The following is a 17,831-nucleotide window of genomic DNA, read 5'->3' on the forward strand; positions in this document are numbered from 1 at the left end:
CTAATTCAGGAAAAAAAATGAAGCCCAGCCATCCAGCTGCTCACCTCCACCCATCTCACGAACCCTGTTATCCCATGTACCAGCCTCTGCTGGACTGCAGTCATTCATCTTCCTGCCCATCTGCCATTCATATCAAAAGGATCCTTATTACAGCCCGGAAGAAGGGACTTCATTCACTAAGTCTGTGGTGTTCTTTTCCATAGCAGAATCAGTGAAGAACAGCAGCAGAGGCCTCTCTGTGGCAGTAGCTGCTGCCAGCACACATGCATGAACCCAGAAGACAAAGTGCCTGGACCTCCCAGTGCAGGAGTATCACCAGGAGCAAACCTGAGCACTGGAGAAGGGCCACAGCACCTGCCACAATGAAGGCAAGACGTGAGCTCTGCATGCAGATACTGGTGGCATGGAAATTACACATTTGCATTAGACAGTAAGGAAAACCTTGATGACAGTCTGAAATACTGCAGTGGTTCACTTAATGGAAATATCTATAGCAAAATCACTATGCGTAAGAAATAACCATTTACAGAAACAAGTCTTACATATTTCTTCTTTAAAGTAAGATCCAAAGAGTTATATCCAGTACATTCAGTAATTTTGTATGAAAAAAAAAAGTTTGCTGTATGTGGAAGATTTTGAAGTAAAACCGCACAAGGAATAAATAACTGGTAAGTATTAGAGAATTAGCCCAACAATATCCGAGAAGAACACTTCCATTAAGGGAGGTACTACATATACTGCACAGACCTTCCCGAGAGGCCTTGCAATGTGTCAGTTCGCTAAGATTTGCATGAGAAGCAGCATCTTCAGTTTAACAGTGTATTTAGGACACCACCTGGTCAGTGATATTTGAAGCTTGTTTCTATCAACAAATGATTCCCGGGAGCCTGTCATCCATTGTCCAACATACAATAGGTATATCCTTATGCTTAAGCAAAATTCAAGAGTGAAATACAAAAGTCACTAAGCAGAATCTGTTCTCAACAATACAAACTGCTCGAGACCTTAAGCCTCAGCACAGCCATGAAGGATGGAACACAGACATCTTAACATGGAGCTGGAGGGTGTTTTCAGTAATGAAGCAATAGGTCTTCTTGGCTAGGAATGCTGCAGTTATGACTTTAGCGTCATTAGGAAAGCCTAAAGAATGTCATGCTCACTGGGGGAGGAAATCTGCTGCTTCAGTAGCAGGATGCAAGATGGCGCACTATGGCACAATCCAACTGACTTACCATATGGAGCAGTTAAGGAGGAAAGCAGTCACATAGCATAACCCAAAGATAAGAACTGCATCCATTAAAAAACAAAAACTTCAGGTTTCTAAGGAAATACCAACAGAATACCACCCTCCGTTTTCCAATACAGCAAGCAAAAGCATCTCTCAGTACTGTCCCATGACAGAAGGGATATTTTCTAACATAAAAACTGTCATACTGCATGGTACTTCCTCAGCTGGAAATAAAGATATGAAAAACACCATTTGGGGGTTGAATTTCTTCTTCACTTCCCTACAAGACTACTCAGAGCTTCTGCACATATGGGCAGGGAGGGAGCACCAGGAATCAGCCACTACTGAGGACTTCAATGGCTTCCATCCACAGCTGCTTTAACGCCCACTTAGTACAAAATCTTCACTGTCTCTCAAGCAATAACAACTGATAGTACTCAGAACTTCATAAATCCCATCTGGGAGACAAAAATGAAAGCTCTGTGTTATCACACAGGCTGATGCCTGACCTGCACTGTTTCCAGGAGTTACTCTCATTTTGCCTACTGAATTTCCACTAGTTTTACCCAGCTCTCTCCTTTAGCAGAGCTTCTGCCCTCAAACAAATTAACATCAGCACAAGTTACTGGCAACAGCCTGCTTCTTAAAAACAAAAATTAAACAAAAACCAAAGGCATCCATCAATATTTCAAGTTTAAAAAGCACATGAAGTCTTATAAGACATTTTGTATGACAAGTCTGACTTGAAGTCCAACAGCAGTTTTTGTTTGGATTATAAACACCTGTTCAAAAGAGAAAAGGAGATTGGAAATCTACCAAAACCTCATTACATCAACACTAGTAGCTACGAAGCAGTACAGAAGCAGACCAAAACATTTTATGCAGAACTGATAGAAAAACACTGCCACTTTTAACTCTCAGTGGTACAGAATCACCTTATAAATTTAACTATGGGACAAATGGAAAGCCACCAGCAGCAGCTCATATACAGTTCCCCCTCCCAGAGTGTTTGTAACACTCATGCATGGAGCAACACAAGCAGTGTGTGGCAGGTATTCAGCAATAAGCCTACAGCACACTACTCAGAGCAATAAGTATTTATACAGCTCAAAGGGCAGAGCTTCTACATCTTTGCCAACTGATCACAGCTATGGCAATCCAATTCTTCAGTGATCAAAATTGTGATTTCTAAACATACAAATCTGCAGGACAAAACAAAATTATCAACCCAGGATCAACAACTTATAAAGCAAGTTCTAGATCAAGAGCATTTTGGTTCCTGTGACATAAGCGCTTAAGAAATGCTCATAAAAATACACGCTGTGAAACAGTGGAAGGGTTTTGTTTTGTTTTGCTATTATTTAATCTAGGAAAAGAGCCCACTTTAACCTACAATGGCTTTGTGAAACAGCCATTTTGACTGCCGAAGCCACAAAGACACGTGCCAACTTTGAGAAACCCCTGTCCTTGCTTTCACCTGGTCCCCTTCCAAGACTTCAGCAACTCCACCCAACCAGAGCAGCAAACCGGCCAAGCCACGGAAACACGCCACCTCGCAGTCCTGCTGCAACAATGAATCCAGGAAAAGCTAAGGGAAAAAAATATTTGTCAAAAGTATCTCCTGCACAGTTACAAGTTAAGGATACAACTCAGAAAAAAAACCACCACCACCGCCACCAAAAAAACCTCATCCTTCTGCCACTCCAAAGTTATTTCCAACATAAAAGAAGAATCACTAGCACAGGAAAGCCAATAATGGCATTATATAAAATATTTTGAAGTAATTGCCCCCTTTCTTTTTCTTTACCCTGCCTGCTCATGTGGACTCCTTTCATGGACGTGAGTCAGCTGCCATCGTCGCACACAACTGTAATGGAAAAGCAGTGCATTGAGTTCTATTCTTTCTTAGCTTGCTATCATAGCAAACAAACCTGAAGGTTCTCACATACACCTGATAACTTCTGAAGAAATACATTACACTTCTGCAAACATTTTTGTGAGTAAAAACAAATTGCCATTTCCCCCCCCCACACACACACACAACGTTTTCAGACAAACTTCAGGAAGAAAACTACAGCTCCGTCTGCCTGCTGGCTGATTTACAACAGTACCTCATTCCAAAAAACCATCACGTTGTGGGACAGACAAGAATAGAGAGAAAGGGAATGATCTACATTATTTTATTTTATTTAGTAAGAATGAGAATGTGATCTAGACAGTCAGCCTGCAGCCCTTCCAATCCATCTAACTTGGGAAGATGGCCAATGCCATCTAAACAACTCACCATTTTTTCCTTCACTCACAAACATATCATTCTCAAATCAACTCAGCCACTGTTATTACTGCTTCCCATTCAGTCTGAGTGCCAACTGAAGTTACCATCACCACCACAGAATCAACTGCTGGCTTTTGCACAGCCTCTTCAGTGGAAACACAGACTCCAGTGCCCATCACAACTGTTTACCAAGACCACGCAAGACAGTCCATCTAGTATTTGACCACATCAGCACTCCCAACAGGAGGCCCACAGTCCCAGAAACTGCACTCACTTGAGCATAGAACCCTAAATACAGGTAACTAGCAAGTGCTCCCCAAGGCACCATAGAATACCGAGCTACTAGAAATAGCAGAGAACTGAGCTGACAAAAGGATCACTAATGATGCTGAATCCACCTATCAGCTGGAAGCCTGAGCACACACACTTCCCAACAGCAAAAGTAGACCCCAGCTTGCAGATTAAATCAAACATCACTGCACTGAAACAGTTACCCCTGAGAGGAGGCACATCTCTGAAAACTTATCTACAAGCAGACAGTTAACAAAATATTTTCTTAAATCATCATGCAATCCCAGAGCAAACATTCTCTTAGTTGACACTGTCCCAACAGAGAGAATCAGAGATTTGCCCATTCAGATCTACAACAGTACTCTGAAAAATCACTGCTAAGATCCATAACAGCAAAAAGATATCAGTTTGGTTCTTCAGCTGTAACAAAGACCCGGTATTTTGTTTCTGTTAATGGCAGTAATTGAACTTTCACAATGAAATTTCATCAAGAAATCAAACCGAATTTGCTGAGAAAACCCAGCAGGCTGCAACAAGCCATGGCTTGCTGAGTTCTCAGCTATTTACCAAAAGTCTCATGGAAATGCAAGACTTGGCCATTTGTTGTCTCAACAATGTAAGTGTAAAGAGGTGCCGAGTACTGTAAGTCTATCACAAACAGAAATGCAAATACCTTACAATATAAGTGAATTAATATTCTAATCTCACATCTTCCCCTTTACCAGACACCAGAAATCCATTGCATGACTGCAGTGTAATAGCAAAATTCTGCTTCCAGAAGAACCCTTGAAACACAAAGCCTCTCACACACATTTCTGGGGCATTTGACAGTACCAAAACAAAGACAAAATTCCCGACGCTTGTATCCTAGTTACCTTCTTCATTTTCCATTCTGTAGCTATGAGGGATGTTCCGATGTTTCTTACACCCGTTTTACTGCCTTCTCCAAATACCTCAGGCACTGTAACAATAACATTTTCCATTTTGTTTTTTAAAAGTTGATAATGCTCAAAAATCACATCGAGCACAATGAGTGCCAAAAGCAACAGCAGTATTCTGCCACAGGAAGCATTCCAAACATTCTAAATATTTTGAAAAGGAAAACAAATCCTCAGTTATCTTTCACACAAACCTGTTCGTGCGCCCACACCACTGAACAGATCTCAGCTGATTATCCTGAAACAATCCCATTCTCTGGGTCTCCCATTCTTTGAGAGTCTATGTTGTACTACGTTGCAGTAACTAAAAACTTAAGTTTTGAAAAGTTAATCATAGAACGAGTTGAGGAAGAAAGGCAATGGCAGAACACCCCATCCTTCCTTTTCACTCCAGCTGGAAACACTGCAGAAGGCAACGAGATGAACCATTTGTGGAGCAAGCATGAACTGTCAAACCAATCCCAAATTTTACCTCTGCAAAAAGCACCAACTCCAGATAATGTTTGATGAGATAAGACAAAAATCAATATCCTTATCTTTTTGGCAAGTTCCACTGCAAAACGTGTAGACTACAGAGCAATTAATCAAAGCACTGCCAAAAAAAAAAAAAAAAAACAAAAAAAAAAAAAAAAACCTTCCAGTGAAGAAGGGGGAGAGAGAGAGCACATAAGTCACCCAACTTGAAATAAAACCTGTCTGTATTGCTCAGGCCCTTAGGCTGCTTCTCCCCTCTCTACAAGTCCTCCTTCAAGTTCCGGACCACCACTGTTCAACGCAATCAGCAGTTTCTGACAACACGGGCCTGTACCTACTGTGCCCATCCATGACGCAGAACAGGAAATTGGTGATGTCTGAGAAGTGCAGCCTCTGGCTGTCCTTCGCAGGAGACTGGATGCTTCAGACCTCACATCCTCTGAATGCGGAATTACAGATGACTTATGAGCATGAAAATCATCGCCTACAACTATCACCTGAAGAACAAACTGGATACAAAACCTTCAGATGTGTTACACCAGACATCCCTTGAGGTAATGGGCTTTTATCCCTAAACACTGATTGCTGAGCCTTCTGGACCAGGAGGGGCCTTGCCTAGAAATGCAGAGATCCTTCTGTCCCTTCCTTAAAAACAAGCAAAAAACACCAAGAAGAGGAAAAGAAGAGGTCATGGGGCTGTGGGGACAGGAGAAGTGATGTATTTATACAGAAGCGTTTTAGGCCACCTTTCAGCTGTCACCACGACACTGACTCTAGGCCCATCACAAACATGGGCTGAAATCAAACTTAAAATTTACACATTCACCTCAACCGCAACGGTGGTTTCTGATAACCCCCATTCCTGAGCAGTGGTCAGACGCCCATCTCTGAGCTTTGAGGCACACACACATCAGCGCACACCTCACCAACTGCTGGCCAGAACAGCACGAGAACGCTACCAACCCTTTGCAGGTACTGCACACACAATATTCACTGGAAGATCTTTATACAAAACGTGTCAGGCTGTAAATGTTAAAGACACTGAAAGCACTGCAGACAGTGGCTGCTATCAGCTATACTCAGCTGCTCACGGTGGATCTAACGCATCAGTAGAAGTTTCCCTCAGAATAAACCTGCAAAGCAGAACGAGACCGTTATACCCCCAGTTCCATACTAGGGCCAGCACACAGCGTCGGGGCAGAAGAGAAAGTAGCCCGGAGCGCCCAGCAGCACCCGCAGTGCTCGACGCGGAGCGCAGCCCCGCCGGGCCCCATGAGAGCCCGCAGCCGGCAGCTGCTGAGCGCAGTGCCAGGCCTCCCACCAGCGCCGCGCGGAACCCCCGCACCTGCCTCTGCCCGGGGGAAGACAAGGGGGGGGATGGAAGGGACAACGGAAGGGTATTTTTCTGCTCCTTGGCACAACCCGACAACTCCTCGCACGGGCTGGCGGTCGCCTCCCGACACAGGCTGCACGCAGGGAGCAGCCGGTGCGCGACCGCACGGGTTCGATGGAAGCGGCGCGAGTTCCGTTTGTGCCCGAACCAAGTTTGTTTGTCAACACGCACGGCGGAAACGTGCCGAGCCCTCGGGCACCGGCCCGCACAGCCGCAGCGCCCCGCCGCCCCACGGCCCCGGCCGCACCCCGCGGGGCAAGGCGCGAGCCCCGGCCTCCCGTGCGGGCAGCCCGCCGCCCCCTCCCCGCGCTCACCTTCTCCTGGGCCTTGCGGTAGCGCTGCAGGGCCTGCTGCGTCAGGTCCCGCACGCGGAGCTGCCCGTCCTTGCAGGGCACCACGATCCCGGTCCTCCCGAAGCACACGGTCACTTTCATCTCAGCGCCGCGCCATGCCCCGCCGGCCCCGCCACAAACGCGGCCCGGCTCGGCCCGGGGGCGGCGCAGGTGCGGTCCGGGAGCGCCGGCAGGTGCGTGGCCCCGGCCCCGCGGCGAGGGCGGAACGGCAGGTGCGCGCGGTGCCCCGGGGCCGCGCACGGGCAGCGCCGGGAGCGAGGCCGCGGCCGGCGGCCTCCTTCCGCCGCGCCGGGCCGCTGTGCCCGCCCCTCCCCGCCCGGCTTCTCTCCGGGGAGGCGCGGGCCGAGCCGGGCCGGGCGGGGCTGCTCCTCGCGGCGGGGCTCGGCTCGGGGCCGTGAGGACACCGCGCCGGGGGCTCGGGGGCCCCGCGGGATGCAGCCGCGAGCGCAGCGCGGGGCCGGGCACGCGCACGGGGTCACGGCACGTGGCCGGGGCGGCTCGGGGCTGCGGTGCGCGGCCCGATCCGAGGGAACGGCGTGCGGCTGTGCCGGGGGGTCGGGTTGGGGCTTCGATTTTGCACCAGAGGGCGGTGGGCACGGCCTCGAGCTGCCCGATTACAAGCGGCGTTTGAACGGCGCTCTCAGACGTCGGGTTTGGGTTTTGGGTGCGGAGTCGGGAGTTGGACTCAATGGTCTGTGTGGCCCAACGAGGGATGCGCCCTGACCTCGTGGATGCACGGCTCTTACTGTGCGAAGCAGCGAAACGAGCCACGTGCGAGCCACGTGCATGTGTGCGCTGTCCAGCCCTCGCCCGCCGCGATCCATCACCCGCCGCGATCCATCCCTCGTGCTGTGCTGCGGCGCACAATACAATACCCGCTGTGCCCCGTGCAGCAGCACACAGACACGCAGCACATTGCAGACACAGCCCAGCGCCTTGCATACAGTAAAGCAACAGCGCAGCGCCCCTTACGTCCTGCCTTATCTGCTCCATGTGGGCCTGGGCAGGGCCTCGTGCTGTGTGTGCTACTGGATCTGTGTGCCCTCACCCTGACACAAGCACCCAGCACCACTGCGGTCGCAGCAGATCAATCTGCCCACATAAATGCATACAACTGAAAGTCACCGCAAACCAACGAGAAAGCAGTATAAAAATACCTCAAAACCACTGTGTGACATCACACAGCACATGGGGACTGCTGCTGTAGTACGAATGAACGCCCCACCAGCTCAGATGTGTGCTTGGAAAGGCAGCTCATGTTCTGTGCTGTGTAACAGCCTCACACCAGTGCTAGAACCATAGAAATATTTGAGTTGGAATGAGCTCTTAAAGACCATCTGCCTGTCCAATGAACAGAGGTACCTACAGCTCCATTAGGTGCTCAGAGCCCTGTCCAGTCTGACCTTGAGTACCTTCAGGGACAGGGCATCCACCACATCTCAGGGCAACCTGCATCCTTGATGTAAAAAACTTTTTCCTTATAACCAATAATTTCCAGAGGGAAACTGAGGAGCAGGCAGGCTGGGCTGGCCACACTGCAGGCAGAGTGGGATGTGGTTGGACAGAGCCACACAAACTCCAGCAAGCAGGTTTGTGCTGGTCCTGCAGGAGCAGCATGAGCTGAGTCTGGGGCTGCTGCAGTGGCCCCAGGAACATTTCCTCCTCTGCTTATCAAATCCTGGCATGCTTCCATCAGCTTACAGGATTTCTGGGTAAGTCACAGGGAAATAAGTGTATGAGACCATGCGGAGAGCTGCCCAGAGTATGAATGTGGGCTTGTGTGTGCCAGTACACAAATGTGCATCCAGTGTGCTCTGAATCAGAATAAAATAAAATAAAATAAAATAAAATAAAATAAAATAAAATAAAATAAAATAAAATAAAATAAAATAATAAAGGAAAAAAACACCTTTTTTTTTTTTTTTTCTCCAGAGCAAAGAAGCTCAGAGGAAGAAGAGCACTGCTTCTTCAGCAGTGCCCACACCACTGCTCCACCCAGCTGCTGCAGGCTGACGTGTGGACCCAGCCTCGTTTGCAAAGCACAGATTTTGGGTTAATGATTGACAGCGAGAATAAAGGCTGCTCTCCCTCTGCCCCTCTCTGATTATGAGCGAGGTGTGACACATGGAGATCTCTAAATGTGTACGTCAACCTTACAGAATCTGAGACTGTATTTAATTATCACACATCAGCAAGGGGAGGGAAGGCTGCAGCAGATCCCCCACTGCATTTGCTGTCTGACAGTGCTTGCCTGGGCTGTGCATAATATCACAGATCAGACACTGTGTGCTGTGGGTGCAGCACGTTTGTTTACTCTGAAACAGCCCCAAAGTCTTTGAAGCCAGTGAGTAACAATTAACACCTACATGGCGAGGATTTGCCTGCAACATCTCTGGGTGTTACATCTGCACAATGGCCTGAAAACAAGCCCTGGATCTTCTGGGAGTGAGTGAAGATTGTGCTGCACTTTCTCCATTGGTGAGCCTCCTTCAGCTAACAGTGCAGCACAGAAAGCCAGCACATACATCTAAGAAATGAGTCATCGCTCTCCCCCTTATTTTAAGGAAAATGTACCAACTTTTAAAACCAATTAATAATGGGCTCTTGTTCTCACTGTGCTGTTGAGGAGGAGCTGCCTGCTCAGCTCTCTGGCTGACACCCAGGCCATGCTCTGCCCTGAGACCATCACCCTTCACACACCACGCTCTGGCATTGCCCCAGAAAGACTCCTGCTCCTCTCTGCCCCAGCTGCTCCTTCCCATCCTTTCCCTTTCATGTGCCAGCATGCACAGTTGCAGCTCCGTGTGATGAGATGCTGAAGAAAAGTCATTCCTGTGATTTTTTTTTAAATTTTTTTTATTTTTTTGCCAGATTAGTTTTCATCCAAATTGGTTCTGCAGAAACCAGAAAATCAGCAGCCATCAGAGCTCAGTGCCATGGCAGGGCTTACTGCGCGTGCCGGCCTGGGGGCACAGTGCATCAGGACTACGGTGTCTCCCCAGGGCTCACGCTGGCTGACAGCACTTGGCAGGCAGCCTGGCTGCGAGGGCTTCATGCATAAATACATATACATGGCCATGAGATATGCTCTTGACATTCACATATCAGTTTCGCAAGAGGGGATGATCGGATTTAACAGCTCACTGTCACTGCTGTTGTTCTTTCTCCCCTCCCGTTGCCCTTTTCCACCCACTGCTCCTTGGATATCTCCATGAGCCTCTTTGACATACCATGCCATGCCAGTGCCATAGCCTGTGCAGACCAACCCCATGCACAAGCATAAGGCTCTCCCACCATACTGCCTGGTGCTGGGGCAGTGCCCTTGAGACATCCCAGCCCAGCTGCTGCAGCTGCCATGTTAGCACAGGGCCAGCCGGCACGCTGCATGTAAGGCTTTCCAGTTCATAGCTGTCTAGGCTGAATGGCCCTTGTAGTTTCTCTGTTACTGCTGAAAATGGCAACGGGGATAATTAGTACTTTGCCTTTATATCTTTGAGATTTTATCTGAAGAGACCCAGTCTGCCAGTACCAGTAAAGATTCTCAAGCATTGTGCCAGCAGACATGGACTAGTTGAACAACTTGCCTAAGAACACAGAGGAGGTGTTCCTAGTTTTGCTGCTGACATGACAACACAAGCTCTGACCTTTAATTTCTGGCTCTCAGCAGCACCTCTCTCCCATGCTGTCGCTAACAGGCGTGTTGCTGATTGACGTCAGTGGCCATGGCTCCCAGAGGAGAAGCACCCACAGAGCTCCTGGTTGGTCTCTTTTCCACTATTAATAAACCATATAAGAGAGAAAGAGTGACCCTTGAGCTCCATTATGCTCCAAATGTGCCACAAAGGTGTTAACTGCAGGTACTGCCTTGTGTTCCTGGTCCCCAGCTGGTTTGGGTTTGGGGATAAAGTTGAACAAGATGAAAAGATAAAACATTGTCATTGAAATCCACCTCATAACCTCTGGAGATCTGATTTGTGATTCTTCAAACTTTTCTTCTGTTAACACAGTTGAACACATTTGTTTGCTCCTTCCTGTATGTTGTTACCAGCAAAACCTCCAATTACTAAAGGCAAAAAAGGTCATAATTCCTGCTGTTTGTATTTTGCATTTCTCCTAGCCTGGATAATGAAAATCAATAAAACCACTTTCCCAGCGAAGTCTCAGTGGTACAATGTTGGTGAATAAAGGGAGAGCAAAAACTAACAGCGTTCTTGAGAACTGTGGTAGAATTTTAAAAAAATACAATTAAAAAAAAAATCTATTTGCAAGCTATTTGAAGTCATATTCTTCCAAAGTTTAATCTGAACCCCACTTAAAGTTGAAATAATAAATAAAGGAATTGTCATATAGACTTGCAAAGTAAGATGATTCTCAGTTTCCATCTGTGATGCCAGTCTCAGTTTACCCTGAATCTTCTATCTGCTCCTGTAACAATATTGATTGAGCTTGACAAAGAACTTCTTAACGGCTGTGTTCTGCAAGGGCTGTACAGCCAACCCTACAACACCCAAGACACCAAAATAACAGTGTGGAACCAGATGGGGGAAATACTGTGTCAGTTCATTGAGGTGGGATCCCATCTCCCCTTCTGGCTGAGGAAGGGCCTGTCCCACTGCCATGCTGGGGAAGATGCAGGCTGGTAGACCCCCTGTCCCAGCCATACTCTGCCCATTCCCACCACAGGCATTACATTAGCACCACATCAGTGCATCCTGCCACGCTGCCTGCTACCTGACAGCATGTGTGTACCCACATAAGGAACAGCTGAGTGCAGATCTGAGCACCGGGGGCTGAACCAATTCTGCAGTATGAAATGTTTTGTTTACAGTGGGATAATGGGTTGTGTACACTTAATTGAGTATAAGAGCTGTTGATAACAAACTGTTTACAGTGTGGGCAGGAGATGGCTCCATCTAAACAGGTCTAAACATTCATAAAAGTTAGGCAGGTACAGAAATTATTCCCCCAAAAAACACCAAAGGTATGTTCAGAGAAATCCAGAGGGGAGGGAATGTCTGAATAGAAACCCAGGGGAAGCTTAAGTACATGAGTTACATGTTAATAGATTTCTCTGCCACAAAGCATGGTTAAGGACTGCAGTGATATGATCTCTGTGACTTACAGAGAGAAAGAGAAGCTTTCTCAAGCTGCTTTCAAGCATAGGTTGATACAATCCCAGACTTATTTTTTACTACTGTCCACGTATCTCAAAAATCTTTCACACAGTGTAACTTTGCCTTTGGCTGCTGATGTCATTCTAGCTCCAATCTCAGTCTTGCTTTGGGAGAAGGGCAGTTCTGAGGTCCCTGCCCAGTAATAGGGCCACGTACAGCACTCCCTCGGGGCCTCACCCATGTTCCATCCATGTGCAGTATGGCTGGGGCAGATTCTGTGCCAGAACATGTGGAGGGAGCGGGATGCCCTTTTGCTCAACAGCAGCATGGAAATCCACAGTGCTATGCAGAGGAGATACTTTGTGTCAGCAAATATCTGAGTGAGCTGGGAGGAGGCCTGCCCAGCCCTGAGGTTTCTGATGCCCCAAAGTAAGGCTGAACTACAAGCTGGAGGTTTCTTTATTAGCTCTGTGATAATGTCAGCTCTGTTGCACCGCTTGGGATGTGGTAGGAGCTGCTCTCTTTGGTGACCTTGCTCATTGCCAGGTAGCGCAATGCACATTCGAGGTGCTCAGCACATTGAGGTCTTGCAGAAGCTCACAGACTGCTCTGAAAATCAGTCAAGCTTACTTTTTTCTCACTGGGGTTTTGGACAAAAAACTTCAGTGGTTGTACTGGAGGAATTCAGATCTTGAACTAGAGAGGAAAATGAAAGTACTGCCCTTTTATTACACCACGGACTGAGAAGATTCAGGTTAAGATCTTAGGGCCTGTGAAATCAGTTCTGATACAGAGCAGAATGTGTTAAATATATGGTTTAGAGCCTTCTTGACCATGGGGCTGGAGACTCCTGTTCTGCCCAGAGGCTCCAGCACACCAGCACTGCTGCAGAGCTGGCACACAGCCGCCCACTGATGTGCTCCGCTCTCCCTACCCTGAGGGTGCTCCTGTGGCAATGCAGTGTGTTAGTCTCTCCTTGCTCAGAGCTGTGCCTAAAGGCACAGTAAGGCCTTTGATTATCTGAGAGAGAAAAAATCAAGTTTTCAAGGGCTGCCACTGGTTTCTATTTAATAGTATGTCGTTTTCAGGCTTTGCATACTTCCCAGCTTCTAGCACTGACTTCTTTCATTTTGTTTTATTAGAACGTGGGTTTCATTCATCGTTCTGTTTGCAGCCATTATTTGGGCTTGCTAGCAGCAAATCTATAATTGCTGTGACCCGACAAGCATATATAATTTTAATGAATATACACAATTTTGAAATGCCTGTTTTAACATAGAAGTCAGGAAAGGACCATTTACATCACAGATGAAGGTGTGGTCTTCAAAACAGATTCTCACTAATTCTCAGTTTTCTGCTTATACTTTCTTTCTCCTCCTCCCTTTCTTCATTCTGGACTATTTCATACTGTCTAGTAATATGAGCTACAGATGCTGAACGCTTTTACCCATTTGGTCCCCAAAGCTGAAGGATTTGCTTTAAGCATGGAGCAGATGTCGGCTGCCAGGCCAGAGCAGCCAGGGTGACCTCAAGGAGGGGAAGTTTTAGTCCCTCAGACTACAAATCACCCTTGTGCAGTGCAGCCGGGAGGGACAAGGCTCAGAGGAATGTGAGCGGCTCTTCCCTCCCTTACCACAGAGGGTTTGCTGAAATGTAGTGCCGGTGAGAGGGTGAAATAGCTCTTCTTCCCCTCCACTGTTCTGGGAGGCAGGGAGCACAAACCTTCAGTTCGTGGAGCCTGGCTTCACCCATCAGTGCTGCTCTCCTCCTGCTGGTCTTTCCCTCACTCTTTGCCATCTCTAACGAAAAGTGATTACTGAGCACTCCACTAATTGCTCTGTGCTCTGCAGAGGGTGCCTATGAAGCTATCTGGGTCAGGCATGCCAGGCACTCGCCTTCCCTTCAGTGCTTCACAGGGATGCTCCCTCAAATGATCCTTTTTCCAGATGGTCCCTAATCCCTGCACATACACCAAATCCTCCAGCTATGATTTCTTGACCTCCTCAACAGAGATTCCTCTCTTTTGTATCAGCACATAGTGTTCTTTTTGTTTCTATGACACTTCACAGTATTTCCCAGCAGTATTTCAAAATTTTCATTCCTTTTCACTTTCTTCCAGCTTTCACACCTAAGGTAGTGGCCAAACACAGCGAGTGGAGCCAACAGCATATCAGTTTGACTCCTGGAAAGCAACACACACCTTTCCTTCCACAAGTCACTTCATTCACACAGATGTTTTCTCCAGATGCTTCTGGAACAATCCCAAATACATTGAAGGTGAAATATAAACAATAGCAGTGTCTGTACTCTCTGACATCACCACCAGATTCTCCCAGTGAAACCTCAGGTTCCCATCCACTGTTTTCCTTCCCCCAGCACTCTGATCCCTTCTCTTCCTGTGGCTGTACAGGGTGCAAACACAAACACACCTTCCAGGCGTGGTGCTGAGCTCCAGCCCCTAACTGGGCCCAGGGTGGACGTGCTGCCATTGGCCTTTTCCAGCCATCATGCTCAGTGTTTTTGATGACAGATTAACTTTTCTATGAAGAATTTTCCTGCAAATGGTTAAAATCTCCTGATTTTCTCAAGGGCTGAGATCTGGCCCTAAGCATGTGTAGCTACTCAGCATTCTGGCAGTGAAGTGTATTTTGTTGCTATTTGTGCGCTATCCAATATCCTGTCTTTTGTATTCTCACCTCCTTCCCCTTTCTTTCCAAGGTGCCCAATAATGTATTCTCCTAACAAGTGTATAATTATTTAGTTATTGCACCGTTTTATGATTGCATTGTTGGTAATTGCTCAATATTGCAAGCGATTTATTAGTAATTGCAGAGTCTTTCAGATCTGTCTTCAGCAGGAGAACAAATAGCATCTTGCATCAATAGACATCAAAGTCTTCAAGAGGGATTTTGCTTTAATGATCTTTTTTTAACTATCTTCCCTACCACAGCTCAGAGGGCTGGAGTTTCTTTCTTTAAACAATAGCTCGAAGTTTCGCTCCCACCCTGCAATGGAAAAATACATCACATCAGCCTTTGAGTAGGGTTTTTTGCTATAGTGCAGCTATCACCTTCTTGTAGCTTCATCTGTTTCTCCTAGGATTTGCTCTATGGTACATGTTGTCTGCATAACTCCTCAGCCTACCGAAATCTTCATGCAACTTTTTGGCAAGAATTAATCTGCAAGCGGCCTTTTTGGGATGGTCCTTTAGGCCATCCCAGGCTGACTTCAGTGGGAATTCACAGGTGGGGCAGATGGGAACTCGCCTTCCCTTTCATTAATACTTGTACCTTTTGCCTTTGTGCTGAACCCACAGCCATTTTCTCACACTTTTCCTCTTGAGGGATTTCTCAGCTTCCCACCAGCTACATGACAAACTTGGCCTGCCCCAGCCTGGCTGTGTGGCAAACAGGAAAGGAGTTTCCAGCTCTCAGAGTGCCTGGTGCTGTGCCCCAGGCTCCACCGCCCTCCCTGTGTGAGTGCAGAGTAACAGGCAGCACCACCCCCTTCACTATGCTCACCCTATTTGTAGGGAATAACACTGTTTTGACAGCTCTGAGCTGGACAGAAATAAGTAACCTCTCACTAATTGGGTGGCTGTGTGGCAGCACTATGTTTTTCCTGATTAGTGTGTCAGCAAAGCATATAAGCACATGGATGGACAAAAGGGAGAAACCTCAGGTGAGTGTCCAAAGGCAGACTGGGACCTAAAGACAGTTTGGCTTTCTGCCCTACCAGGTACTGCTTTACTGGATGCCTACACACCCAGGGCTATGGAGCTGTGGCACCCAGAGGCGTTGCGTGCATAATCCACCAGCTATAGAATCCCACAGTCATAAATGAACAGATCAGGGCAGAAATATTTCTACCACCAGCTTTCCCCATTGTTCCAGGAACAAACTGATCTTTCCTTCATTTGAGAAGAAAATTGTTTCCTACTGAAGTCACTGCTTCGAGTGGGAACCGCCTCTGTTGTGGGCTCTTCCAACACCTCCTTTGAAGAGGTTCCCAGCAGCTGACTGACGTGTGTCCCTGAGGACAGAGCTGCCGCCAGGCACTGCTGTGGGGCTGCAGGCACTGCCCGAGCTCTGCGCACCGCAGGCGGCTGGGGGATGAAACCGACAGCTGGGAGCAGAAAACAAAGGGGAACAGAACAGCAATGCCACACAAAACAAATCTATCATCCATTTCATTAGATCTTACGTCTGAGGCTAACGGCATTTTCCCTTTGCTATCGTTTAATCAGGATGATGAAAGGAGAAGCTGAAATTTGGGGGTGAAGTGCAAATAATGTTCTTGTTAGCCAAAAGCACAGCTGAAGGGATTTCAGAAAATAAACCTAGATTGTGATTGTTTGGTGAAAGCTGAGGGCTTAGCAGAAGCTGGAGCTGCTTAAAGAGAAATGGGAAAAAAAGGACTTAGGGTTCCAGTCACTGTAAAGCTAATGCTGGAGGCAATCATATTGATATTTAAAATAAGACACGCTGTTTAATAATAAATAATATTTTCCATCTGTAATTATTTTGCCCCAACATGTTTACACAATTTGCAGAGATCAACAGGGATTGAAAATAAGATCTTACATGCAATTGAGTTTTATTATGTTTATGAGATAATTAAGGAACACGGTAACTTAAGCAAATATCCTTTGGTGTTACTCAGTCCCACCATGCTCCCTCATTTCTTCTCTTTCATCTCCTGCAGATGAAGAGCCTGGTTTGCAGAAGCCTCAGCCCAGCCACGCTGGCTGAAGTTTGGGAAGCTCAAGAACTTATCTGCCTCTTTACCAAAGCAGCTAAACTTAGTTTTCCTCAAGGACTGAAAACCTCAGTGATTTCTCCCTGTGCTGAGGATATCAACCCAAGAAGCTCAGCAGCTAAAGTACACACAGCCTCCTTTGCTGCTCTCTATGAATTTGTTTGTAAGCATGGAGGGGAAGCCTTCCTGCTGGCACCAAGAGCAGCTTCTCACCCCTCCAGAACTTGTATTAAATGGATGTCAGAATGCACTTTTTGTCCTCAGTGAGGCTTTGGGAATAAAATACACCCACCAATTCCATAAGGAAGAAGGCAAACAAACAAACAAACACATGCTGATTTCTTTTGCTTGCTATTTCAACAGCTCATTTGAATTTTTAAAAATAGACTATGATTCACTCATACCAATTTTGTTTGTCCTTAGAGTCATCATTAAATAACTTTAAACACTGAATAATCATTATTAATACGATGAAATAATATTATTGGTGTTTTTAGATGCTTTCAGTTAGCACAACAAAGCATGGAACTGGTTATTGGTGCTGCAGCCAGCCCATGACATCTCTCTCCCTTTCACCATGATTTCTATGTTATGGATTCTTCATTAGAAGGTTGACATTTTGGTTTTCATCTGTTTCCACACGACTTCCTGCAGAAGCTTTCATTTTGTCCATGAAATGCATTTGACAGACATGTGAATGTCCATTCCTGCAGGGTTCCTGATGCCTTTGAAAAAGGGCTGAACATTGCAGTAAGACAGTGCAGAACCTGGGAGCAATGCAGGGCACAGTGGATGCACAGTGGCTTCACTGTAGAGCTGTGGGAGACAAAGTATACAGCTGCGCCCAGGTGCTACAGCCTCACTGCCACCCAGAGCCCTGAACTTGGCATTCTGAACCAAAACTGACGCCTCTGACAGCCAAATTGTGTTCATTTCCCAATGCCTGCAAACAGAGGTTGAGGGGGGGGGAATCTCCTGGACTACACCATACTGTGAACACAGAGGGC

At 47.0% G+C, this 17,831-nt stretch overlaps 1 protein-coding gene across 3 annotated transcripts in view; it reads right to left on the minus strand.

Moving 5' to 3' along the window:
* The window catches only part of PARD3B (par-3 family cell polarity regulator beta), a 359,537-nt gene extending 352,106 nt beyond the window's left edge, over nucleotides 1–7,431 (minus strand). The window contains exon 1 of one of the 3 annotated variants that reach the window (XM_015868265.2): nucleotides 6,914–7,431. In XM_015868265.2, the coding sequence (XP_015723751.2) occupies nucleotides 6,914–7,033 (120 nt within the window). In that variant the 5' untranslated portion in view covers nucleotides 7,034–7,431. The remainder of the gene's footprint in view (nucleotides 1–6,913) is intronic. The other 2 variants (XM_085553339.1, XM_085553340.1) reach the window with 2 other exon arrangements.
* Between the last annotated feature and the right edge of the window lie 10,400 nt (nucleotides 7,432–17,831).

The sequence above is a fragment of the Coturnix japonica genome, chromosome 7 (genome assembly GCF_054131305.1).
Source record: "Coturnix japonica strain WE chromosome 7, WE-NBRP24, whole genome shotgun sequence".
NCBI lineage: Eukaryota > Metazoa > Chordata > Aves > Galliformes > Phasianidae > Coturnix > Coturnix japonica.